Source organism: Arvicanthis niloticus, unplaced genomic scaffold (genome assembly GCF_011762505.2).
Source record: "Arvicanthis niloticus isolate mArvNil1 unplaced genomic scaffold, mArvNil1.pat.X pat_scaffold_378_arrow_ctg1, whole genome shotgun sequence".
Lineage (NCBI taxonomy): Eukaryota > Metazoa > Chordata > Mammalia > Rodentia > Muridae > Arvicanthis > Arvicanthis niloticus.
Genome location: NW_023046026.1, coordinates 20595 through 45712, shown reverse-complemented (window position 1 = coordinate 45712; position 25118 = coordinate 20595). Strand labels below are relative to the sequence as shown.

General features: G+C 50.4%; 1 protein-coding gene across 3 annotated transcripts in view; it reads right to left on the bottom strand.

Moving 5' to 3' along the window:
- Window positions 1–203: 203 nt before the first annotated feature.
- LOC117701986 (serine/threonine-protein phosphatase 2A activator) overlaps window positions 204–25118 on the bottom strand; it is a 31188-nt gene continuing 6273 nt past the window's right edge. For 2 of the 3 annotated variants that reach the window (XM_034493381.2, XM_076706361.1), the window contains exons 2-10: window positions 23888–23985; window positions 21965–22051; window positions 16265–16390; window positions 12503–12620; window positions 10734–10833; window positions 10045–10169; window positions 8633–8733; window positions 4568–4675; window positions 204–1584 (exon numbers count right to left, since the gene is read on the bottom strand). In XM_034493381.2, coding sequence (XP_034349272.1) covers window positions 1507–1584; window positions 4568–4675; window positions 8633–8733; window positions 10045–10169; window positions 10734–10833; window positions 12503–12620; window positions 16265–16390; window positions 21965–22051; window positions 23888–23985 — 941 coding nt within the window. In that variant the 3' untranslated portion in view covers window positions 204–1506. Of the gene's footprint in view, window positions 1585–4567; window positions 4676–8632; window positions 8734–10044; window positions 10170–10733; window positions 10834–12502; window positions 12621–16264; window positions 16391–21964; window positions 22052–23887; window positions 23986–25118 lie in introns of those variants that run through there. The other variant, XM_034493382.2, reaches the window with a different exon arrangement.

The window sequence follows — 25118 nt, the reverse complement described above, 5'->3', positions numbered from 1 at the left end:
GATGAGGGTGCTGGGGTTCAGAGTAGCTCAGAAACTTACCCACAACTTTGCTGTTAGGAGTGAGCAGGGGATGGTCAGGATTTGAACCCTGTGGTCTGCATTAGTCGTTGTCACATATGCCATCCCCAGAAAGTCAACTGGTAAGGAGACCTGCTAGGGGACAGCCACTCAGACGTGTCAGGAAAAGATGTGTCACACAGGGGACAGGTGTAAAACAGAGGCTTTAATCCAAACAGCAAGGAAGGCGCGGGGCTGGGGACCCAGGGACAGGGAAGGGAGCCAGAAAGGCCGTGGCCTGACCCTGGAAGGAAGGCTGGCACTGGGCCTTTCCTGGGAAATTGCCCGAGACTCTGATGACTTCAGTCCCAGCTCTACCCAGATCATAGCTAACCCCTGGCCAAGCCCCTGGGTTGTGCTTCTCAGTGTCCACTCCACAAAAGCTAAGTGGGCACGCCCAAGTAGGCCAGGGAAGCCTGCAGGTACCAGCTCAGCCACAAGCTGGGAGAAAGCAGGGGACTGTGGCTAGGTCCCCTTAGCAGCCCTACCCATTCTGAGTGTATGCCCAGGCCCAGGCAACACTTACCTCATCTCACAAAGGGAAGCGGGAGAAGAGGGCTGCTGCTTTCTTTGCTCTCCTACACAAGCCACGAACTGACCCAAGGGAGCAGAGCAGCAAGCCAAGGGCCTCAGGTGAAGCTCAAGACCACTCAAAGCACGTAGGAGGCAGCAGAATCAGTAGGCCTGAGACTGACTGGAGGAAACTAGGTTCTCCACAGACACAACAGTCCTATTGCCTCCCTGGGTCTCTACCTCTCCCTGCTTGACAGTTCTGGAAAGTCAAATCTCACCCAAGCAATGGGCTTTCCCAGGAGCCCAGGACAGCTTCCATAGCTAGGCTATCCCCAGGAAGGGGAATGTTATGTTAACAGTCAGGAGACCTAGCAAAGCCAAGGGCCAGGGAACAAAAGCCAGCACGAGGATGGACACAGGTCCCCCAGGGCCTAGGATGGTACTTTGAGAAGACCAGCCTCATCATCCACGGCCCCTACACAGCCATCCCCCCAACCCCAACCCTCCCCACAGCTGATGGCAGCCTGACCCTCCAGCCCCATAGCAGATACCCAGTGGAACATGGCTGGCAGGAAACCGCCCACTCGCCCGCCCCTGGAGACATCACATTCATGGGGAGGAAAGGGAAAGCACTGGGAGGACAGGATGTCCTTGTCTCCTCCACATGGGCCAGGGCAGGAGGGAAAGGAAGCAGGAGCACGGGGATGGGCAGGGCCCGGGACCACATCCAAGTCCCTCTCTTCTTGCTTGTCCACCAGACAGACAGTCAAAAACTGGCCATACTTTAGTCAATTCCCCCAACTTGGGCCCTGCTTAGCACCCATCTCAGTAAACAGCCTCTCATCAAACAGAAAGAACAGAAGGTGGGCGGGAGGGGTGCTGGGTCAGAGTGGGCACAGGAACCTGGCCAGGGTGGCTCTGGTAGCTCAGCCTCTCCTAGCCTGATGTGACTGGATGGATGGGCAGCAGGCTCCCGAACTTGAAGTGCTGGATCACAGGGAACTTCTCCAGGCACTGAGAAAGGAGGGGAAAACCAGGGAGGTGAGGCCTGTCGTGCCTCTTACATCCCCAGGGACCCAGACACACATGAGGTTTCTGACTGCAGCCACCTCTGTGGGAATCCACCAGTGCTCAAGAGCACCCAGTCAGAGCAGCCCCTGGCCTAGGAGGAAGGTGGTCTTTTTTACCTTCACCTCATCCCCACCTCCCATTCAAAGGCACTCATACACAGTAGAAGCCAAGACAGGGAGCTGGGAGACACCACTTGACCCAGAAGGGAAGTGAGCCCTAAGAAACGGCAAAAAGCCCAAGCACAACCCCCAGCCCAAGCCTGACCCTAGTTGGATCGGGACATCTGACGACAACTGTGAAGAGGTTAGGGACTACTTTCTGTAGTCTTTGGCCTCAAAGGACATCTCAAGGACACTTCAGAGTGAGACAATAGGAGTGGGCTGACACCCCTGCCCTACCCTGGCACAGCCCCGTGGAGCTCTGGAGCTCGTGGCAATAACACTGATGGCAGGCAAAGGAGTGGGGACTCCTTGAGCCCATTCAGACCCCTGGCAGCCTAAGCCCACAGACTATGTATCTTTGCCTGTTACTGGCTTGTTCTGTCTCCCAGCCAGTAGCCTTAGCCAGGGTGTGAGGCTGGCCTCCTAAAAAACCCTCGGTGTGCTCAGGACCTGTAGGAGGAGACTTAGGGCCTCAGAGATGAGGGCCTGGCTACCTGTGTCAAAGGACTAACCTGATGGGCTCACCTTCCCTCACCCCAGAAGGCGGCTTCAGAAGAAGTAGGGACACATGTAGGAGCAAGTAGGACAGAGAGAGACTCGACTCTAGTATAGGGCCAGGCCTGAGCAAAGTGGGGAGAAGGAGGTGCAGTCTGTCCTGGGGGAGGAGCAGCATGTCCAGGCCCGAGGCAAGGCAGCTGCCGGTGCTTAGGTCATCAGGAAGTGGTGGGAGTTTGGAAGGCACCCCCACCCCCAGGGCCTGGAATTCCAGAAAAGGTCAAAGGTCAACCTGCCTCAGGCTCTCACAGAAGAAAAGCCAGAAAGGCAAGTGGGGGGAAGGGCCCTGTTACAGGACAAGCATGAGCTACATTGGTAGGAAGCGGCTGGGGTGGAGAAAGTCCAAGGCTCCAGGGCAACAGAAGCATCCAGGAGGGTTTTTCTCCAGTCCAGCAATTGGTCCTGGGCTTTAGAAACCTGGCACCTCCTGACCTAGCACAGAGTCCAGGCTGGGTATTCAAGAAGTCCAGTTATGGTGATAGCCTCCCTTATAGAGAGATCCCCGTCACACAAGGCCCAGAAAGCAAGCCCCTGGTACTTCTCTTCAAAACACCAGGTCAGGGACCTTCAACAGCTTAACTGCATATCCTGAGGCTGCCTACTGCCATGCCTGGTCAGACTCCCGCTGGCAGCTCAGGGGTCTTCCCTGTGGATGGAGAACTAGGCTGAAAAAGTAGGTTCTTTCCTGGGCCCTCTGAGCAGGGCTTATGGTGCCCTATACTCAGGGATTAGAGATGAAGAGCACCAGTGACAACTGGGTATACTGCCTGGAGGTGGTGGCGCACACCTTTAATCCCGACACCTGGGAGGCGGAGGCAGGTGGATTTCTGAGTTTGAGGCCAGCTTGGTCTACAGAGTGAGTACCAGGACAGCCAGGGCTACACAGAGAAACTGTCTCAAAAAACAAAACAAAAACAAAAGACTGGGTGCTACACAGCCTTAAGACGCTCATGGCTATCTGCGGGTGGCACAATTAGCCTGTAAACCCAGCCTGGCATGAGCCAGCTCCCACTTGTGGCGTGCACCAGGTGAGATGTCCAGTCTTTAGTCACACATCCTCAGTCGACAACTGCAGGGACACGCAGCATCGCCTCTAGGCCCTAAGGCTTAGGTCATGGCTTCCAAGGCCTGTACCTTGTATGCTCTTCCCTCCCGCAGCCTGCAGGTCTGCTGCTGCTGAAAGGGGGACAGAGTTTTGGACTCTAAGCAAGGAGGTACTGGAGTCCTGCCTTTGATGTGGGAGTGCTGTACACCCTCCTAGCTGACCCTCTGGGGGTCAGCAGAAGTAAGGCTGTGGAGACAAGGACCAAGGGTAGGTGGTGCCAGGGTGCTGGGGCCGGCCTGTAGAGCAGGAAGAGGTCTGGGCAGCTCCAGGAATGGCCTCCCAGATGACAGAGGTGTGTGGGCTGAAGCCTAAACACAGGATGTGAATCTAGAGGAAGAGGATCCAGGAGAGAACAGAAAAAGCTAGCCAGGCCCAAGCCCAAACCTGGTAGATCATGCTTTATTAACCCTGTCAGGGCCAAATCCAAGTGTGCCAGGCCAGTGGGAAATATCTGCACTACCAAATCCAGCTGTCCCTTCCTCATGGTCCCACCTCTGAGGGTGGATGGGGTGAGCTCTGAGATCTGTGAATGAGACTCCTCTCAGAATCAGAGAGAGGCTGCTCCAGGGCAACACTGAGGCTGTCAGCACATGCTGGGGTGGGGCGGGAGTGGGAGAGACACGTTTGGATCTCACAGCCCAAAAAGGCCAAAGTCAAGTAGCTCTAGATACTGGAGGGGCCAGGCAAACAGGTAGGAAGGGCATACTCTCCCTTCTGTGGAGAGTATGGAGTCCCTAGGAAGGTAGGCACCTTTCAGCAGGGAGCTTCCCAGCCCAACATCCTTCCCAGCAGCAGTTATGAGCTGGAAGCAGAAAAGACCACCTACCCTGTCCCATGTTTGATGTCCTAGTCACTGTGAGAGGCACTAAGGTTATCAGAGCTTTGCCTCCTGACAGGGAGAGAGAGCCCCTAACTTCTCCAGCAGCACAGGCTATGAAGAAATGAGCTGGGCTCTCTGCCTATCCATCAGGTTCTGAGGGCCCCAGGTTTCAGACAGCTGGCCAAGAGCCAGAGCAAAACAATGTGATGAAGAATCAGAAGTCCTGAGTTCGGCCCCAGGACCAAGTGTCATCAGGGGCAGGCAGGCTGGCCAGACCCCACTCACCTCTGCCTTATACATGCGAATGAGGCCCTGGTTCACTTTAGACCAGGAGGGGACAGCACTGATGTTCCACAGCTGGTTGGAGTGCTCTGCAAAGGGGCCGGTCTTCATCTGGAAAAGAAGTCCAGGAACTAGAGAGGCAGAGGAGACAGACACACACACACACACACACACACACACACACACACACACACACACACGGGCTTGGCCTACAAGGGCTGCTGCAAAAAATATAAACCTCTTTCACCCACCCCCATCCTCTGCTTACTACCTCTTTCACACAGACAAAACAGAAGCTCCATTCCTAATACCTATCAAATTTAGCAACCCTAGGAAGAGACAATCTCCACCCTGGGAGAGCAGAATGTGCTGCTATCCAGATAGCAGCCAGGCTCCCTTCCCCACTCTGTAAGGTGCTTGGCCTGTACCTGCCAGGAGGACAGGAAAGGGACCATGGTGGGCTCTGATGCATCTGGCCCTCTGCACGGTAGATAGGGAGGCTCCAGATCAGTACAGGAGAAGTTTGTTTAGCAAAGTCAAGAGTAGGGCGGGGGGAAAAGCCACAGCAGCAAGATGAGCGGGCACAGGAGAGCGAGCCCAACACTGCAGTTCCTGCACTCTCGCAGTGCAGTGCAGTTCCTGGGGCATCAGAGTCTCAGCCCGGAACAGGGCAGGGAAGCCTGTGCCCTGACTACATCTGCCAGTTAGAGCGCCAGGCCGGCACAGTTGTACTTATCAGGCATGCAGTTCAGCACACCCTCCTCGCCCCCTTCAGGTTCCAGGCAGCATCTATGTTGGGGAGCAGGGCTCAGCGTCCAGCCCCACACTACAGACAAAGACGGAGAAGCTCAGTGAGTCTGACAAGGAAGCAGAGACTTGGACCATAGTGAGTGTAAGGTTCCAGAAGAAGTCACACATGAAAGTGGGGCTGAGGTAGGGGATAGTTCCAGGAAAAAGGATCAGCCTAAACTTTCTTCACAGAAGGACATCACAGGCCACTTTACTGCTGTGGCTTCACCTGGTGGTCTGTCCGTCCGTCCTCCCACCGGCCTCTAGTTCAGTAAGGGTGATGTCTAGATTTAAATTAGAAATGCTGCCATCTTTCCATATTACCTCTCTCCCCTGGCAAAAATCACCAATGAGAGAACCTGTTTCAGTGGTTTCGCCCCAGTGTTGAGGACAGGAGGTTTCCAAAGCCTGCCCTGTTCCCTACCAGGCATTTGTGGAGTCTTTCCTTGACCACAGGCACCAAAGTTTACAGTGCCCTCAGGTTCCTGAGATTTATCCCAACACTCCAGCAAAGACTCCACCCTCAGTCTCTCTCCTTCCCCACTCTGACTCTGCACACTTGGGGGCTGGAACTACGGAACAGGGTCCCCTACAAAGCCCCTGAGTAAATCACCAGCTGCTTTACCACACAGCAGGGGCTCCAGGGCCAGCTCTGCAAGGACACTAGGACAGAGAAAAAGATGTTGAGACCCTGCCTGAGGGCAAGGGACATTCAGAAAGGGCTGGCTGGCTGCAGAGTTGGAGGCAGGCCCAAGTTGTGTAGGCCAGTCATACTCCTAGAGAGGCCGTGGCATCCTCAAGGCCTTCAGGGCCTCAGGTGTCCCAAGTCCTTCAGAAGGAGGGTCTTCAACTCAGAGAAAGGACAAAACAAACAAACAAACAAACCCCCCAAAAAACAAAAAAACAAAAAAAAAAGAGGGAAAAAAAGAAATTGGGAATGAGAAGACCAAAAGAAAAAAAAATAAAGAATAAAAATTTTTTAAAAATCAGCTCATTCTAGCCACAAAGGGAGAAGAGAAAGAGCGAGAACAAGCAAGCAACTGCAGTCCCGCAGTGACCCCAGGGGAATCGTGTGAGTCAGAGCAGCCATATTGAGCAGGAAATTACTCACAGACGCTGCGTTCCTGCCTCTCCACTCCCCAGAGAATCGGCCTTTTGTAAATGGTTCCTCTGTCAGTAACTGAGGGGGATGGGCGGGGTGGGGGAGGCTCAGCACAGCGCCTTCCTGTCAGCTCCTTCCCTTCCAGCTGAAATCTGATCCCTCCCTTCCCAAAACTCCAAATTTAGAAGCCAGATTGAAACTGAAATTCTTTTCCTGCCTGCCCTGGGCTCTTAAAGGCGCCAAGGCTACATTTCCTGAAGCAGTAGGAGCCCGGCAAGGTGGGCTTCCTCTGTCGTCATGCCCAGGGCTATCAAAGCAATCCTGACAGGAGACCCAGCAAAAAGAAGTGCTTTCCTTCCCAACTTCCTTGGGTTTGGTTTGACCAGTAAAAACTGCAGGTCTCCCTGACCAAAAGCCCTGAACATCCTGTAGGCTTCTGTGCCCTGGGGTCTGGATGAGACCACTCACTTATGGGTGGGTGTTATAAATAGAAGCTGCCAACTTCATGAAGTGCAGGGGTGGGGGATATCTATATATCTGTAGCCATATCTATCTATTGGTCTCTCTGTCAACAACAGTGGCAGCAGCAGAGCCCTGTAACTGCCCTACCCAGGCAGGCAGCATGCCCTTGCTACCACAGTGCCTAGCAACCAACCAGAGCTTGACTGACCCAAGAGCCTGAAGCCAAGAGAAAACAAGCTTTGCAGAGAAGGTGTACAACAGCCAAAAGCTATCCCTCCCACTTCCTACCTCTATTACTGAAGCCACCTGAGTTCAGCGCACTTTAGCGCCTCCTTGTGGTTATTTGGACTACCTTCTATGGGGTCCTCCATTCCAAACTTTGGGAAAGGTTTTGGGGTTTTATACCAGCAGAAACAAACACACACACACACACACTAAATCTTAGCATGAGATCGATCCCTAGTCCCTGAAGCCCAGCCTGGCTAGCCTCCTTGTTAGAATTATTGACAGGGACGCAAGGGGCTTGGCCAGCCGCCAGAGGAAGCAGTAACAGCTTAGGCTTTTGCCTCAAGCAGCAAGCTCTGCAGAATCTGTGGCTCCTTCCCACCCAGTCCTTCCCTCTCACCCTAAAGCCTCCCCAGCCCCTCACGCATGCTGAAGTCCTGCAAAGCTGTCTTTCAAGGCAGTGAGCCAGGCTGCCCCCAGTCATTCTGACCTTGAGTCTGCCACACTGCTGAAGGCAGCATATCTCCAAGAACCAAGTAGTGGCCGCCCAGCCGTCAGTCCTGGCTCCATTTGCTGACTTGGAAAAAATGTGTCATTCCCCTCTGGCCCCTGGAGCTTGGCACAACCCTGAGGCAAATGCTGACCAGAAGGAACCTAGAGTCAAGGCTGCTAACTAGGCTTTCCCCTATTAACAGGGAAAACGAGAACAGGGAGCCGAGAGAGTAGCATCCAGCAGAAGACCATAGGGCAAACATGCAGGGGGGCATGGAAAGAGAAGCCAGGAGGACTGTGCAAACTTGGGGTGACACTTGATAGGTGTATGTAGAGAGAATGAGCAGTTCTAACGCCTCCTGATACTGTGGGTCCCTTGATGAGCTCCTGGCTCCTGCCCAGGAGACTGAGAGAGAAAGCAGGCATAGGCCCAAAGCCATGAATTTTCAGACTCTCTGGGCCATCTTGGGGAATGTTCCAGCACCATACTATAGGGAATCCTGCCTCAGTGAGACAAGAGCTTCCAGTCCTAGAATGTGCCCGGTGGTGTGGGCCCAGTGACAGCCACCACAGGCTGCTTGTTTTCACCTCTCGAGCACTGCTGAGGGACAGAGACAGAACTGCTCTCAGCACTTCAGCTCCTCTAGGGATTTCGGCCTGAGTCCATAACCTCTACCCTCACTGTACCCCTCTCACAATGCATGGTACCCTTTTAGGCCTGCTGCAGGGTCACCAAGTCTAGCTAACACCTACATTAACCCACCAGCCCAAGAGCCCCATGGGAGCTGAGTGTGGTGGCTTATTTTCGAATCCCAAGCAGTCAGGAGGCTGAAGCAGGTAGACTATCATCAATTTAAGGCCAGCTTGGGCAGCAGAGTGAAGATCCAACTCAAACCTAACAATCAAAGAGTTCTCCCTGGATCTGGGAGGAGGCTGGCGGCTGGGCAAGAGGGCCCCAGCAGCCAAGGCTGCCTAACAAAGGCCGGTGTAGCTCTCACCTCAGTGATGAACAGGATGCACTGGAGGAACATGTAGTCCTTGTGGTTCTCACTCACTGCTTTCTCATCCACGAAATGTCTAGGTTCCAAGTGGGGGTGGTCTGGGAAAAGCAGAGACCTGGGCTTCAGAACAGCCCTGACCCAGCCTGAGCATAAGTTGCCCACCTTAGACATTTTACAACCAGTGTGATGGCATGCTAGCATAGAGTTATGGTAGAGTGCCTATTTAGTGCACCAAGATCATAATGGGTCTGAGAATTCCTTGTCACCTAGCGAGGTGCTTACTGTACACAGTCAGCTACCATGCATGTATCAATGGTGACACTGGTAAAACACAGACCTGATACCAATCAGCAGAGATGACAGTCAGACCTGAGCATCCACTTAACCATACAGTCTTGTCCTGGCTTGTCAGCACCAGCCTCTGCTGTTTAAACATCATTAGAGCACACACCTGCCTTTACAGTTACACTGCTCTCCAGAGGTCCTGAGTTCAGTTCCCAGCAACCACAGGGGGGCTTACAACCATCTGCAGTGGGGTCTGATGTCTTCTTCTGGTGTGTCTGAAGACAGCTCCAGTGTGCTCACACACATGAAATAAGTTACCTCAGCTGGGTGTGGTAATATGTACCTTCACTCCCAGCATACAGAGATAGGTGAGTTCCAGGCCAGCCAGGAAAGAAATAAAGTGCCCCTAGTGGAGCTAACTACACTCTGGCTGTGTCAGAAAGACATCATGGTAGGGGAAGCACATGCCACAGTGCCATGGTATCCTGGAGTCTCTGGAAAGACTGTGGGGAAGGTGCCTAGAATGGCAGGTTCTCAGCCACTGGGCATCTGAGTACTAATTAGTAGCAGTTCATTCTCTATGGAACTAAAGGAACCAGGAACCCCGTCCAATGGCAGATCCCAAGATGCTAACCACGCCTGAATAATCCTTTTCAAAGTCCGGAGCGTGACAGAGCACACCTGGGAAGACACAGCCAAAAGCACTTGGCGGCAACTCGCCTGTGCCCCTGCACAGAGTTCCATCAGTTCCAACAGTTAGTAGGTGACACTCATGATCAAAAGAGCCCCTAATTTTCACTGTGAACCCCACAGCTGCTGCCAGGAGCTGGATCATTCACCTGGTCTATCCTGTGGCAGGCACACACGGTCCTGGCCCCCCTCCACGTTACTTTCCATTATCTTGGTGGCATCCATGACCATGACCTCCTCTAGCTGGCCACACTGGCTCAAAACATTAAGTCAACAGCAAACAACCTCCATCAATAGCTGGTCTAAACTGGTTTAATGTTCTGCTCTACAATGTGTCATTGTGTGTCCTGGGCAGGAGGAAGGGAACAGGAGGGACTTGGGGAACACAGCTGCACCCATGGGGTATAGGTGGAGATGTGACCACTCAATAGTACCTATGAGCTGTGAGCTGCCCCAGATGAAGGGCAGGAACTGGAAGTCATCCAGACCCCACACGCCCTGGCTGCCTGCAGGCTCCATCCTGTATGTCTTCTGCAACTTCCGCATAACCTCAAGATACCTGTGTAGAAAGGGCAGGAAGAAAGGAGAGACAACGGTGAGAAATGGCATTCTTCAGCACACGAAGGGTATGGAGAATGGTGAGGCTGAAAGAGCCAAGGGGCTTTTTTTCCTTTGCCCTCAGATGTCTTCTGTCAGGGAAAGGGACAAACCAGGCTTAGTGTCATCAACCCTGGCAACCTGTAATACCCTGGGCAGGAGTCGCTAATCTAATCTTTCTCTAATCTCAGGTACCACTGGAAAGTGGGTGAGGTCCCCGGTGTCAGAAATCAGAAGCTGTGCACATGGGTCACCTGCAGAGTTGGCGGTGTGCCAACACCAGGATGGCAGTGTGCCCCAGGGGCTGTACAGCTCAGAGCAGGTCCCTGCACACATGTGCTGCCCAAAAGAGTGCCTCCTGTCTTTAGTGGACTGTGATGTCAGCAGTGTCAGCAGATACCTGTCTCTTTCCTCTTCTATGAGAGGCAGGCAGCGGCTACTGCATAAAGTTGTGAAATTGACCTGAGAACAGCGCCTCCACGTGGTGAACACCAGGCATGACATCTTCCCCTCCAAGGTGACTTACCTATCAAACACCTTGAAGACAATAGCCACCTGGTCGTCCACCCGGAGCACACCAATCTTGCAGAGACAGCAGAGGAAAGCAGCAAAGGCAGCCTCATGCCCTGGGGAAGAAAATGTCCCAGGCTGATATCTTCTAGAAGTCCCTCAGCACTCAGCCAGAAGGCCCATACTGTGGTAGAGACCTCTTCCCAGCCCAGAAGCCCTGAGCTTTTCAACAACCACAAGCACTGGCACTCTTCCTGACCAGCCCGATGGCTACTTCCTGCACAGGCACCTGCATCTTACTTTATGGGTTTGACAAATTAGAAACCCCAGCTTACTGAGCACCTACGATGTGGACAGACACTGTCCATGCTGGAGCCCAGTAACAAATGAGTCCTTGCCTCAAAGAGCTCATGATTTGTCAGAGACCACAGACATTAAATATTAAACATACAGTTACTACTTTGAGTTTATCTATTTGGGAGACAGTTGGGTAACTGAGGCACATCCTAGGGGAACCCTAATTTCAGAGTTCAAGGTTTTCCCTTAAGGAACTAATGTTTGAAATGAAAGGGGAATGGGAGATAGCCAGCAAAAAGGGCAGTAGAAAACCATTTTAGCCAGAAGCAACAGCATACAAAGGCCCAAGGTAAGTGAACAGTGTGTCCTCGGCAGAGGACACAGAAGGAAGCCCTGACCACATGGGTCTAACAGCCATGCTTCGAGCTTGCATGAGCACTGAGGACAGATCACAAGGTAAGAAGGACCTGCCTCTCTCCCAGTCACACCCACCAGTAACAGTCGGCTCTGCACAGAGCACTGGCTAGACCCTGGACCCTGTTCCTTATGTGGTAAGACATCTGCAGGGAGGTGTAGCCAGATGTTTCAAGCTATTTCTGCAGAATAGACAGTTACCAGATATGGATGCACACACGCTCAGTTATGTTCACTTGTAAATTTCCAAATGACAGCCAGGGTACCACACTGCCCTAGAAATCGTTCCCTAGTTGGGGATTGATCAAAGCTCCCCATATCCCAGGGTCTCAGAACTGTTGCCAGCAGCAAGAGGAACAGAAGACAAGGTTCTCCAAAGCTCTGACTCCAGGGAAGCCTAACTCAGGGCCTGCTTTTGACACTAGGCTCTCTCTCGCTCTCCTTCCCCAACCAGTGGGAGACAGCACATCTCTCAAATACTTGGTTTAGGGAAAAGAGGAAAGGAAGCCCTTATCACAAGGGTCTCCTGGGCTATACAGGCTATCCCAATCTAAAGAACACTTCTCTTTAAAGTGCCCTCAACAGCTTGGCCAAAATGGATGAGAAAGCCAAAGATCATCAACACAAAGAAAATGGCTGAGAGACAAGAAATACGAGGGAGTGGGCTATCAAAGGTCTTTCTTCTCTAGGTAGCTGCCTTTAGTAAGTGCTCAATAAACTATCTGTAGAGTGATGAGGTGCCTAAGCAGAAGCCAGCTTCACCAAGAACTGAAATCAACGCTCAGCAGGTGCCATGCCTGTGGCAGTAGCGCCACCTGGTGGAATAAGATAGAGCCAGCAATTACTATCCCCCTGCAACACACTGCTGAAACCCACACCCACACAGATCCTTCTGCACATGCACACACACACACACACACACACACACACACACACACACACACACACACACACACACAGAGAGGGGCCTGACAAACTGTTGCTTACTTGCTTACTCAGAGGCCCCCAAGACTGTGTAGAAGACGGAGAAAGCAGCAAGGCCCCAATCACCCAGAGCCCCTCAGCAGCAGATACCTGTGCCATAGTCAATTCGTGTGGAGTTCCCCACAGCCTCCTTCAGGTAAACTGCCACTTCAGGCACAGCAGCAGCAAGGTGAGTGGGGACCACTGTGGCCACCAAGTTTTCTGCTTCCTGATAACATAAGAGACACATAGTGGTAGCAGGAGATTAGGCAGCATCTGGGTGAGCAGGCACCCATTGGGAAGCATCTGCCTGGGAGCCAGACATTGAGACTTGCTTCCTTCCCAGTTCTGACTAGCCAGAGAACAGGGGAGGGACTCCTGGGGTGACTCTGGGAGCAAGATAAGAAATCAACTCTCCCAAAGGTATACAGAGATCATGGGATGTCCGGCCTATTATCCCCATAGTTGCTGGATCCACTCCCAGGGCAGTAAGCGGGTAGGCTAGAGTCTGTCATGACATACACAAAAATGTTCCAAACAGCAATATTTATACAAGCAAAACATAGAAACTCAACTGGAATGTCCCAAAACAGCAGAATAAATACAATGGACTTATTTCTACAACAGAATACTACACAACAAAGAAAAAGCTATGTCCCAAGTGACAGTATGATGAACCTGGCTGATAAAACGTCAGGTAAAGGAGGCCACACGAGCATGGATATCAGAGCACACAAATAAAATCAAGAGAGGCTGGGGGACATCAGCTTTCCCAAGTTGGAAGGGCCCTGCCAGAGAGCTGGAATGTTCCGCAGCTTGCTTGGGTGGTAGGTGCACGTCAAGAACATGAAGGCTGGCAAGCTGCTGCAGCTTCTTAGCTATGGCTAGCTTTCTTCCAAGTTCTAACTTCACATTTATCTTCCGAGACACCAAGACCACGTACCAACAGGATCCAGTGGCACCCTGAGGCTGCTCCCTCCTGGACAGTGGTGTGCTCATGGAGTGACAGATTAGTAAGGAGCATCTCTCTAACTGGGGCTGGAAGCATTGCCACCACAGGCCTTGCTCGGCCTGTGAGTACTGCTGCTCTCTATAGAGACCCAAAGCTGTATTTCCCAGATGCTCCCAAGACTAAGACCTTGGGGGAAGTGTCTCACAGTGCCCACTCTCCATGGCTCTCAAGCACGGGCTGGGGGGTTGGCACAGGACAAACTTTATGGCGTTTGTCAGAAACCCATTAAAAACTAAGCGCATTTGTGAGTCCACAGTGGTTTTGGCAGCGTTTTCCTCTGCTGCATCGTGTCAGTACAGCCTTGGTTCTGAGCACCCCACATTCACCTCTGTACCATGCATGCTGTCATGTATGCCAATGAACCCTGACTGACGCACACAGACTCAAATGTTGGGACTCTAGTCAGTTATGACCTGCAGGACTTTCTCTGCACAAGGTGTTCTCTAACAGAAACAGAATGGCTTAATTGCAGAAAACAAGGACTTCTAATGTCCCTGCTTAATTGATTGTGCCATCAATCAAGTTAACGTATCTCTAGATTGTATTGAGATGTTTGACTTGTTTTTCTGGTTTCTTAAAAACATGTGTATGCTTTGTACCATCTATGTGTTATCACGTGCATTCAAGTGCCCTTGGAGTCCAAAAGGATGAATCCATTGGAGCTGCAGTTACACAGAGTTGTTAGCATTGGGTTCTGGGACCTGAAGTCAGGCTTGCTGTAAGGGTAGCCCATGCATGGCTAGACATAGTGACATAGGCCTTTAACTCCAATACTCAGGAGACAGAGAAAGGAGGATCTCTGTTAGTTTGAGGCCAACCTACAGAGCAAGTTCCAGGACAGCCAGGATGAACTAGAAAGACTGTCTCAAAAACTACTAGCAGGTACTCTTTAACTGTTGAGCTATCTCTCCAGCCACAGAGAATATTTGATTTTAAAAACTTCGATGAGTCGCCAACCTGAGTTTTAAAAAATAAAAACAAAACCAAAATGAAGAATGGATTCTGGGAGTAAAACAGAATTTCTAATGATTCCAGTTTGTGTCTCTGTTGCTGCAATGAACACCATGACCACAAGAACAGAAACAGGTTCCAGGAGTGGGGTGCTAGACCAGACCACATTTTGTTGGAAAATTGAGGAAGTGTTTGGAACTTTAGCTGGAAAAGACATCAAGTCCTTAGAGCTTAGTGGGCTGTTCTGTGGAAGCTTGGACAAATGTTGAAAGAGATGCAGACAGTGGGGCCTGGTGTGTGAAGTTTACAGAGAAGCAGATTCTATAAAGGCTGCTCATGGGATGGTTTCCGGCCAGCTGGTGCTGAGAAATCCACTGGGATTAATAAGAGATCAGATCAGCATCATTATACAGAACTCTTCTGAGAACTCTTTCATTCACGAGGGTCAGCAGACAGAAGCTGTGGTCCTGGGGGCAAGGCTGCGTTTCAAGTTGGAGCTGAACATGGTAATGTGTACGAGTCTCCACATGGTAAGGCATGAAGGAGTCATGGAGGAGAGAAGCTGAGAATGAACACCAAGTGGTAAGGTCCTAGTCCCTGAAGAAAGGCTGAGCTATGGGGGCTATTAGTGACAGGGCAGCCTCTGTTGTGGTAGAAACCACAGGATAGCAGGTGTAGTGTAGGGCTAACCTGAGCCTACAGGACAAGCTGTGTGTGCTGCAGATGGCAGAGCCAGAAGCAGGGCTGCACAAGCCCTGTGGAGCCCAGAAGATCATGCGTGAATTCCAGATGTTACAACCTGAGTTTGTGCACTGTTGAATTTGGCTCTGCTTTGATCTGATCATAACTCTACCTTGAAGCTCCCTGGTTTTGAAATAAGAAAGTATATAACTTGTCTCTTGTTTTATAGGAGCCCGGCTAAGATTCAGATTTTAAGGAGAACTGGGATCTTTTAAGTGTTAGGAGTTATTTAAAGATTGGGGCTTTTTCAAGTTACGCTGTTGTTGTTGTTGTTGTTGGTTGGTTAGTTTGGTTTGTTAATATATAGTCCTGGCTGACACAGAACTTGTTACAGATCAGACTGGCCTAGAACTCACAGGAATCCACCTGCTTTTGCTACCCAAATATTGAGATTAAGAGTGTGTGCCACCTGGGGCTGGAGAGATGGCTCAGTGGTTAAGAGCACTGACTGCTTTTCCAGAGGTCCTGAGTTCAATTCCCAGCAACCACATGGTGGCTCACAACCATCTGTAATGGGATCCAATGCCCTCTTCTGGTGTGTCTGAAGAGAGTGCCAGTGTACTCACCTACATAAAATAAATAAATAAAAAATCTTAAAAAAAAAAAAAAAAAAAAGAGTGTGTGCCACCATGCCTAGGTTTCCTTATTCTTTTTCATTTTTGTTTGTTTTCTCTGAGACAGTTTCTCTGTGTAGCCCAGGCTGTCCTGAACTCAATCTGTAGATCAGGTTGGCCTTAAACTCACAGGAATCACCTGCCTCTGATTCCCCTGTGCTGGGACTAAAGGTGTGTGCAGTCCCCACCACTACCACCTGGCTTCCTTACTCTTTTTCAAATAGTTGTATAGTACTCACAGAGGGGTGGTCTAGGACAGTTAGTTAACTTGCCCTCTCATGACGGGTACCTGAATCATTTCCAATCTACTGCTAATACAACGACTTAAGCAGCCTCATACAGGACATTATGTAACCACACCTGCCGTTCCCAGAAGATTGGCCGGGAGAGGATGATTTTGTAATTCGGGTAAATAAAACCGTCATTCTGACAAATTTCCTGCTTTTATGCTTGGAAACTCAACAGGCCTGCTATGAACACACACTTGCCCCTTCTGGGACCATAGTAGTCCTCCCACTGGCCCAGCCCAGCCCAGGCTCTGACAGTCAGGCTCACCTGATCAAGTTTGGCATACCAGGTCCTGTAGGCTTTGTTCCCAAATCGGGAAGGCTGGTCCACTGGCGGGGTTTCATCAATCCACCTATCCAGCGTATCAAGAAGTGCCACCAGCTTCTCAATGGCCTGTGAAGGTGCGACAGAGGAACCACACAGCACAATGACTAATGGCCCTGCTGGAGCCACAGAGGGAAGTTCCCTAGGCTGGCAGCTCTCCTAGTTGTCCACCCTCGTTCCCAACTGTCCAGAATATGAAGGTGGGTCAGGGAGCAACCTTCCCTTCAGAGAAGGAATCACACTTGGCTAAAAGGAGAGTGTCATGGGTAGTTCCAAAATAAACACCAGCCCCAACCTTTGTTAAAGCAGATACGATTGACCTTCACTGAGTAACACTGACACAAGAACGGAAGAGATGAAAACGCAGTGTGATGCGTTAGCTCTTTGCTGGCTAATTGTATGTCAACTTAATGTAGCTAGAGTCATGTGAGAAGAGGGAACCTTAACTGAGAAAATACCCCAGTAGACTGGCCTATGGGCAAGCCTGTGGTACATTTTCTTGATTGATATGGGAGGGCCCAACTTACTGTGGACGATGGTGGTTCTGGGTTCTACAAGAAACAGAGTGAGCAAGCCAGCGAGCAGCACTTTCCATGGCCTCTGCTTAAGTTCCTGTCCTGACTTCCCTCAGTGATAAACTGTGACCTGAGTTGTAAGTTGAAATAAAACTTTTCCTCTCCAAAGTTGTTTTTGGTTATGATGCTTTATTAGAAACACTAAGTAAAACAATCTTCATTGTTGTCGTGAACACTGTAGAAACAACCCAGGGCTGTGTATGCCTGAGGACATTTTCCAGATGGTTTGACTGAGTGTGGGTAGATCCTGTAGGTGTGCCCCCAGACTGAATGGAAAGGATAAAGAGAGAGAGCGAGCTGTGCGTCAGCCTTCATTCTCTGCTTCCACATCGTGGAGCCTCACAACCCTTCAGCTTGTCCTGCCTTCTCCTCCATGATCAACTGTCAGATTAACCCCCTGCTTCCTGTCAGGTCCTGATCACAGCAACAAGACAAATACTTAATACAGCCAGTAATCCTGACCTCCAAAAACAACTACCACCTGCATCTTAGCAGCCTGGCTTGTTTTCTCTACTGTTCCCCACTGCTCAATACCGTAAGAACTCTACAGGAAGATAGGCCTGGCTCCACTCTTCCATTAGAACAGCACTGAGCTGCTTGGAGATGTGGGCTTCTGTTTCTTCATCCCAAACGTGAGGGCAAGGATCTATATATACCTCCTAAGGCACAGGAGCCTGCCATAGTGCGACGGATAGATATACTTATGCCTGCAGACCCTGAAACTGGACCATGGACAGCTGCCTTAGCCTGTTCCTTTCCCCCCGAACGTCTTTCCACACCAGTGAGGACAAACGGTCCTCACTATTCAATGTCTGGGCTATTTTCATATTTCACCACTGCAGAAAATACTGGGTCACAATTCTGTGATGCCATCTTGGTGTAAATCTGGGGCCATCTGTATGAAACTTTGAGGGATGAGAGCCTGAGACCCCATCTCTCTATACCATCCCCGCAAACAGCGCCAGGAAGCCAAGCTAGTGTCACAGGTGTGGGAGGCATCAGCTATCCGTTCTTAGTTACAGGTCAAGCTTCTATCCAGAGATACAAGGCAAATCAATGAGGTAACTAGGATGCTCCCTCCAAGTGCAGGCCTGTCTCGGAGAAACAGGCGAGGATTAAGGGCTGGAAGATGATGTGACGAAGAAACAACTCAAGGCCAGGATGCCTTGGGAAAAGGATTCTTGCCAGGAAACAGATCCTGTAGTGCCAATGGGAATGCACAGTGTAAAGAGATATCTCCTGCAGATCCTGGAACTAGGTGAGAACCAGGCATGAACCCAGGAAAGGCTGTGGTTAGGCAGACATGCTGAGGCCCTGCCTGGAGGACTATTAGGTAGTCACACATTCTGTGTCCACGCTGGTGTGGAAAGAGGTCCAGTTTCAGGGTCTGCATAAGTATGTCTCATTGCCCTGTGGCAGGCTCTTGTGCCTTAAGAGGTATATATAGATCCTTGCCCTCACATTTGGTGTTGGGATAACCCACAAATATTATATTTACTGGCTATAAAAAAAAAAGTATGTTCCTTTGTTGTCAACAGTTAATTGAATCAGTACCAGGCTAACAGGATATGTAAATGTTCACCACTTCCTCACCTGCTTAACAAAGAAAGGCAGGCTGCCTTGAAGAAGGCCACAGTAGCCCCCAAAGCCAACTTCAGTAGGGAGTGTAGCTTTCTGCATAATTAAGAGCTGCGACAGCAAGATTGATAGACAGAAAAACCCAGGCAGACAGCAGGACAGAAGGAAGAACAGGAAGAAGACAGGGAGGCAAGGCAGTGAGAGCCACGTGGAGAGACGCAATGGCAGAGAGGTTGGTTAAGTCAGAGTCTAGCTGAGAGACTGACATAGCAAACAGGCTTTAAACTATATAGATGTCTCTGTGTCTTTATTATTAAACCACACAAGCAGGACCCTGAAAACCCTGCAACATTGGGATGGTAAGTTCTTTGTATCTCCAGGGAACTGCTGGCCAGGGTCTGCAGCTGCAGGGACTCAGAAGCCACAGTCACAGAAGAGCCTGCTGCACAGCATAACAATGGCCCTGAGTGCTGCCCTCCACAACCTTCACCTATGCTTGGGGCTGGAAAGGATAAAGTTGCCTGCAGGCTGAGGCAGTGGCTGGCTGCATGACATAAAGACGTCTTGAGCAAGTACTGTCAAAGCCAGGCTTTGTGAGAAACCAGGTCACTAGGAACTGTGCTAAGAACTGAAGCTCATTTCACAGAGCAACTCTGGCATACAGGAGGTTGGAACATCTTAGTCCCAGGAAGATCTCTGCTTGTGGCCCAGACAAGGCACTAAAGGAGATAAAGAACTGGCTCCTGAGTCCAGTAGGAGCCTGGACCCCACAGCTGGCTCAGCTGGGCCAATGAGTAATTAAGACTCACAGTTCCTCCTTCTGGTAGGACTTTTAAACTGGAACCTGGAGCCACCCTATTCCACCCCAAGGCATGAAGAATAATGTGTACCCCTCCCATCCCTATAAAGGAGCCCCTTAAACTTCATGGACCACTAAAATCTCTAAAATTACACTTACTAACTTATCATTCTGCCCCTCAGGATGTTAAAAACAAAGATTTGAGAAAAAAAAAAAAAAAAAAAAAAAAAAAAAAAAAAAAACAACATGTACTAACAAATGCCTTTCATCCCAGCACTCAGGAGACAGGTCTCCTGTGCGAGTTCAAGGCCAGCCTGGTCCATAAAGTAAGGTCCAGGTCACACAAAGACTATAAAGATCCTATCTCAATAAACAAACAAAACACCTATCTATCACTATTTCTCTCTCTCTCTCTCTCTCTCTCTCTCTCTCTCTCTCTCTCTCTCTCTCTTTATTTATTTTATGTATATGAGTACACTGTAGCTGTCTTCAGACACACCAGAAGAGGGCATCAGATCCCATTACAGATGGCTGTGAGCCACCATGTGGTTGCTGGGAACTGAACTTTACCTCCCTAGTACTAGCATGGGTAAAATCTAAAGAACAACTTGTCCTCATGGGTCTAGACAAACTCTCTACCTGGCTATGGTTCATCCTGTTTCAAGATGTATGGAAGTCACTAGTCTACATCTCTCCACTCTCTCTTGAGCCATCTGTGCTGCTATGACTGGTACCTTCTGCTGCCCCAGCCAATAAAGGACACTTCTGGAGACCAAACTGGCTATGGCTATACACCCAGTGCAGTGGGCATAGAGATGGACCTAGCTCGGGAGGGGCTCAGCTAAAGGAACAACATTTGATGGAAAGTTAGAGCTGAGTGAAGCCCCTGACATAGAGTGCCGACAACAGCAGAGCCATTTAGCATGTGGCAAAGCCCTGTATCTGGGATCCCAGTGCCTCGCCACCTCACAGCATGCACCGTGACGAGCCAGCCACTCTACAGAACAAGAAAAAGCTGGGTGTGGTGATAAAAGGCTGAAATCCTGGCACTTGGAAGGCAGAGAGGCAGGAAGATATCAAGTTGGAGGCCAGCTTAGTCTACAGAGTGAACTCCAGCCCAGCCAGGGCTATAGCAAGACCCTAAGCTCAAAAAAGAGAGAGAGAAGGGGGAGGACATAGTCTCAAGGACTAGAACTGGAGATGGGGATGTGGCTGGGTGGTAGAGCTCTTGCCTTAGCATGTGCAAAGGGCTGGATTCTATCCCCAACATCAAAAAAAAAGAGGACAAAGCCACTCAGCTGGGAGGTGCCGTGCTAACTAGCAAACCTTCTCAGTGTAAAACATGGTATGACCCTGCCAAAAGAACAGCCCTGCAGCCAAAGCCACCCCTGGTCAGTGAGGATACAAGGAGCCTTGGGAGCAACTGAGACCCCAAAGGGATTGGTAGCTCAGTACTTGCGGGATAATTCCGGCACTCTCCTTAATTAGCTCCCCCTTGATGTCTCCGGCACACTGGGCACTGGTGAGCTCGGCCAGCCAGCCTATGTACAAGACACAGCCCAAGAAGAGCCAACCCAGGAAGTCACTTGTGGGCTTGCTCTCAAGGGACATCTGTCTCTTCCGAGTACAGCCCTAATTACCATCTCGAATAAAGAACCAGACTATGTCACCCAGAAGCCAACAGGCCAAGAAGTGACTTACTGGGGACCTAGTATGAGGGTAAAAAGGGCAAGATCAGCTGGGACAGATGAAGAAACTAGGCCAGGGCCTTACCCAACAGCCCAGCTGTACCCAGAGGGCAAAGAGCCAAAGTGCCAAGAGATAAGAGGCTCAGGGTGGCTCTGGGCCAACTGGGACATGAACCCAAGAGGCAACTGGAGGCCTGGGACCTAGTTCTGGGAGCTGACACTGGAACAGCATACAGAATGGAAGACTCCACCTTCCAATGATAGAGGTAAGCCCTGGCCTTCAGCTCGTCTTACCTGCATTATCAAGTCATCTCTACAACAAGCTGAGCACCTATTACACTGGAGGAAGCAAGAGCAAGAGCCTGCCTGTGCTATCTGCTCAGCGTTTCCACTAGGAACGAAGCCTGAGGAAACAGGGTCTACAGATCTCGCTGTTGGGTGCCCAGAGACGAAGCTGGAAAGTCAGGACCCTTTAAACAAATGAGGGACTCTCTCAATAGGGTATGCCAATTATGCCAACAGAGAGGAAGTGTGCATGCACTGTTACTGGGGTTGCCCTGGGCAGTTGTGGTGCTGAGGTTTGAACTCAGGGCCCAACGCATGCCAAAGTCTGCTGATCTACCACATCGATGCCATACACGCTACTGCTAGTCATCTCTCCACAAACTCATCTACCTCCTTCGCCTTTTTTCCAGCACTGGGCATGGAAACCAGGGCCGTGCATATTCTAGTCAAGCACCTGGCCACTGAGCCACATCTCCAGCCCCTTATGTCGTCTTTAATTTCAAGCTTAATAAAAATACCAATTAGAAAAAAATACAGATTACAAAACTGTATATTTGCTTTGATTTCAGTTATAAATATTATTTTATTTATAGATTTAAAACATTAGGACTATGGGCCGTGAATGCTCACTGCACTGTCCTGGGACAACCTATTGTCTGTACCTGCCTGCTGTGATCAGCTTGCTTGGCTCTGCAGCAGGCTTCCTGCCTGCACCTACCTCAGAGACTTTGTAGTCGAAGGTCAGCTTCTTCCCTTTCACGCCTTCATTGAGGGTAAGGATAAAGCCGATGTAGTCAGCATATGCCTAGCAAAAGCAGGGAGAACAGAAGAAAGAGGGGGTCAGGTCTCATCCATTCCAGCTTTAGCCAAGCTCCCCCAGCTCCCACTCCCAACCTAGTACTAGAAGGAGACACAGAGTACCAGATGCACACATCCTTCCCCATCAATGAAGCCAGCAATGCAGTGAACACAAGCACCCCAACCTGAAGCCTAGGCTCTGAGTGCTATTAAGACAGTCCCATGGGACCCTACTGTCACCATTTTACCAATGCAGAGACTAGGACTTCAAGGGAGGAGGTAATCTGCCATGGTTTTCCACGAGCAGGGTTTCATGAGACGCTGCCTCTGCAGCCGAGTAGCAAATGCCTGACTAGTGCCCGACAGTGCCAGCAGGAGCTGAAGGAACACCCCAGCACCCCCTTTCTCAGATCATCTTCCGGCCAGGTCCCAGGTCAGGAGGGTAGCTATAGTGCAGTCTCTGCTTCCAGCAGGAGCTATTTCCTGCCTAGGGACAGGTCTCCTGGCCTGCCAGTCCCACTCCCAAATGCACTTTCTTCCTGTTGGACTGCAGGTTACCCTAGCACGGGGAGGAACCCCAGGGAAGCCATTTCTGAGAGCAAATGCCTTCATTCCATCTTGTGTCTTCATTTCTTCCTCTTTATCCAGCCTGCGGGTGCTGGAACACCCATAACGAGCCAGGGAAACACAGGCATTTTGGCATTTAAAGGGGATGAGTCTACACTGGGCCCTCTTACCAGCATACGGGACGGCCTCCAGCAGGCCAAGAGGATCAAGCACAGACGTTTTCCCACAGGCCAGGACCAGGCCCTTGTCCAGGGCAGAGCTAGTGTATGCCATGGAATGTAAAAGGTGTGTCACAGACAAAATAACTAGATCCAGATAAGGAACAGTTCTCAGCTAGGAAGGTATAGATAGTGTGTGTGTGTGATGACATTTAGTGGGTAGAGCTTACCATTCAAGGACTGTCCCCTACAAGACTCAACTATCCCCAAACATCAATGGTGCTGAGACTGAGAAACTCAGAGGCAGAGCAACAGAGATGACAAAGGGGCTCTATCCATACCTTAAGGCCTTTGCGCAGCTAAAGAGACTGAAGTGCTTAACCTGGTGACTAGTCAGAAAAGGACGTGATAGCCATCTGCAAATGTCAGAGGGCAGGCTTGTGAAAGAGGGACAGGCTCCTGTGACTGTTCCTACTCCATGGAGTAAGGCACATGGCTGTGGCATGGACAATCTGTCACACAAGCCCTTGTGCCTGCTGTCTATACAAATGACATTCTCTGTGACAGCTGCAGACCTAGCATTAGAGCCTGGCTGGAGCCGGCCGGGCTCAAGTCCCTTCCTAAGAATTCAAAGTGGTCTTTCTTTTCCTCAGTTATGGACTGTAAGCCTAAGTTGTTTTCTTCTGCCTACCATCTGGGCTGAGCAGCAGGGAAAGCCAGCCCACTCCTGGGACACTGGCTCTCAGTTTCTAGCTATTATTAGTGTGGTCATGCTCCTGGCCCAGGTGACACAAGCTCGTCTCTTCTCCCTATGTTGCACCGGCTCTTACATTTGTAGGAGACTCACGTGTATCCAGTATACCACCAAAGGAGCAATGAATGATTTCAGCAGAGCTGGATGCTCTGGTCAAACCTTCCTGACATGGCAACCATGTGCACTGCCCGGAAGGGAGTAGGTCAGCCAGCTGCCCTCATCCCCTCCGTAGAACTGACAGTTCAGGTGTCAAGAGCAGGAAAGGCCAGGGCCATATAAGCCTGGCCTGCCTGAAAAGCCGCTGACTGAAAAGCCTCAGGTTCTCACGCTTGCTCCAACCCTCAGGTACAGGCACCACTCGTACCTGAGAGCGCTTCCATTTGCCCATATCTGGAACTGTGTGGATCTCCTTTTTTGGAATGATAAAGTTCAGAGTAGCTGGAGGGGTCTCTTCTGAAGAATCTTGATGAAGAAAACAAAAAAACAAGCAGGTGAATAATTTCTCCCTCCAGGTCCTTCCTGGGTTTTTGGAGGCAGGGTCTCTCTATGCAGCCCTGGTTGGCCTCTAACTCAGAGAGCTCTGCCTGTCGCTACTTCTCAAGTGCTGGGAACAAGGAGTGGAACACCATACCCAGTTCTCTCTCTCTCTCTCTCAAACCCCTTTGCCCCCAGACAAAGTTTTTCTGTGTAGCCACTAGCTGTCCTAGAACTCACTCTGTAGACCCGGCTGTAGACTTTGAAGTCAGAGATCCGCCTTCCACATCCTGGGATTAAAGGTGTGCACCCATATGCCTGGCTCTCTCATTTTTAAAGCAAGACTACAGCCTTTAGGTTCAAGAAAAACTTAGCCAAACCCACCAGCTTCCAGTCTTTCATTTCAGAAGTGAAAATGCTGACCAGGGAGGTGACTCAGTTGGTAAAGTGCTTGCCACACAGAATGAGAACCCGCACTCAGATCCCCAACATACACAGCAAGAGCTAGCCGGGCACAGGCTCATGCGTGCACTTCCAGGGCTGGGGAGGGATGCAGGTGCAGCCATGGAGCTCACTGGTCAGCAAGCCCCCTGAAGCCATAAGTTCCTGGTTCAGTAAGAGACCCTGTCTCAAAAGAACATGAGGGCAACGCCCAGAAACGTCCTCTGGCTTCTGCTTACGTGCTGGCACACACAGATGTAAGCACATACACACAAAGTGACTGGCAATTTTTCTAGTAGCCACTCCCTAGCTGGACAACACACTTAAAAAACCAAAACCAAGCAGGCACAGGGGCAGACATCTATAATCCATGCACTTATCTGTAGTCTCAAGATTTGGGAGGCTGAGGCAGGAGGATAATCACCAACTTGGAAGCTAGTCTGGGCTACAGAGTGAGTTCTAAGGTAGCCTGAGTCTGTCTTAGAAAGAAAAAAAGAGAGAAAGAAAGAAAGAAGAAAAAGTTGGCCTTTATTCCTCCATAGAAAAATTTAAAAATATAAACTGAAACAGCTAAAAAAAAAACATCAACATAACTGAATAAGCAAAAAGAGATAAATTATAAATTATGCAAGGTCTTTTTCCAAATAAGGTTGGAAGATCCAAACCACGTGGCACTAATG